Here is a 924-nt window from a genome sequence, read left to right on the forward strand (position 1 = left end):
CCAGCCGTGATTCAAAGCAGCTTCTGCTGTTATTCTCTTATCTGGATCATACTCCAAAAGCTTTTTCAGCAGATCAAATCCATGTTCCGTAAGCAATGGAGCTCCTGAATTGGCTGCAGCTGTAAGAAACTTGCTTATAAACAGATTGTCGTCCGCTTTGCCACGCCCAAGATACGTGTATATCTTGCTTCTCTGCTCAACATCACACTTCTCTTTGAAAAGCACCTCCTTCAACAGCAATTCTGCCATTATACAACCAACTGACCACATGTCGATTGCGGTTGAATACGTCTCCGCTCCAGCAAGGATTTCTGGGGCTCTATACCAACGAGTTACAACACGAGGAGTGTAGCATCCCCATTCTCTTTCGAATTGCCGAGACAGACCAAAGTCGCATATCTTCACTTCACCCTTTTTGTTGATCAGAATGTTTGATGGCTTCAAGTCCCTATGCATCACTCCATTGTCGTGCAGAAATTTGACGCCCTCCAGCAACTGCTTCATCATGCACTTCACTTCGTTTGGACGCAACGGCTGTCTCCTGACGTCCATGAATCTTTTCAGGTCGCTTTCCACGTGCTCCATTACGACGAAAACACGATCCCAATCATCTAGAACCACTTCTTTGAATTCCACAACCGCAGGATGCTGAGGAAGAGCCTTGAGAATGCCGATTTCCCTCAAGGTTGTCGTAGACAATCCGCAACACTCCTCCTTCATGGCCACGATTTCGCCTGTTCTCTTGTCACATGCTTTATACACAACGCCGTAAGACCCATGACTGATCACGTTCATATACTGGTAATTATTCGCTTTGCCAAAAATCAAATTCCTCCGCAGGAAATGATTAGGCTGAGACTGAGAATCATTGGGTGAGAACAAGAATGGGTGATGATCATTCTTGTGGCCAAGAAAATTAAGAAG

At 45.5% G+C, this 924-nt stretch overlaps 1 protein-coding gene across 1 annotated transcript; it reads right to left on the reverse strand.

Moving 5' to 3' along the window:
* Positions 1–27: 27 nt before the first annotated feature.
* On the reverse strand, positions 28–888 carry LOC105155315 (cyclin-dependent kinase G-2-like; the record flags this gene model as incomplete). Its single annotated transcript, XM_011071190.2, has 1 exon — positions 28–888. A coding segment is annotated over exon 1 (768 nt), but the record flags the coding sequence as incomplete, so codon positions are not given.
* Positions 889–924: the final 36 nt, after the last annotated feature.

This window comes from Sesamum indicum, unplaced genomic scaffold (assembly GCF_000512975.1).
Source record: "Sesamum indicum cultivar Zhongzhi No. 13 unplaced genomic scaffold, S_indicum_v1.0 C01903, whole genome shotgun sequence".
Classification (NCBI taxonomy): Eukaryota; Viridiplantae; Streptophyta; class Magnoliopsida; order Lamiales; family Pedaliaceae; genus Sesamum; species Sesamum indicum.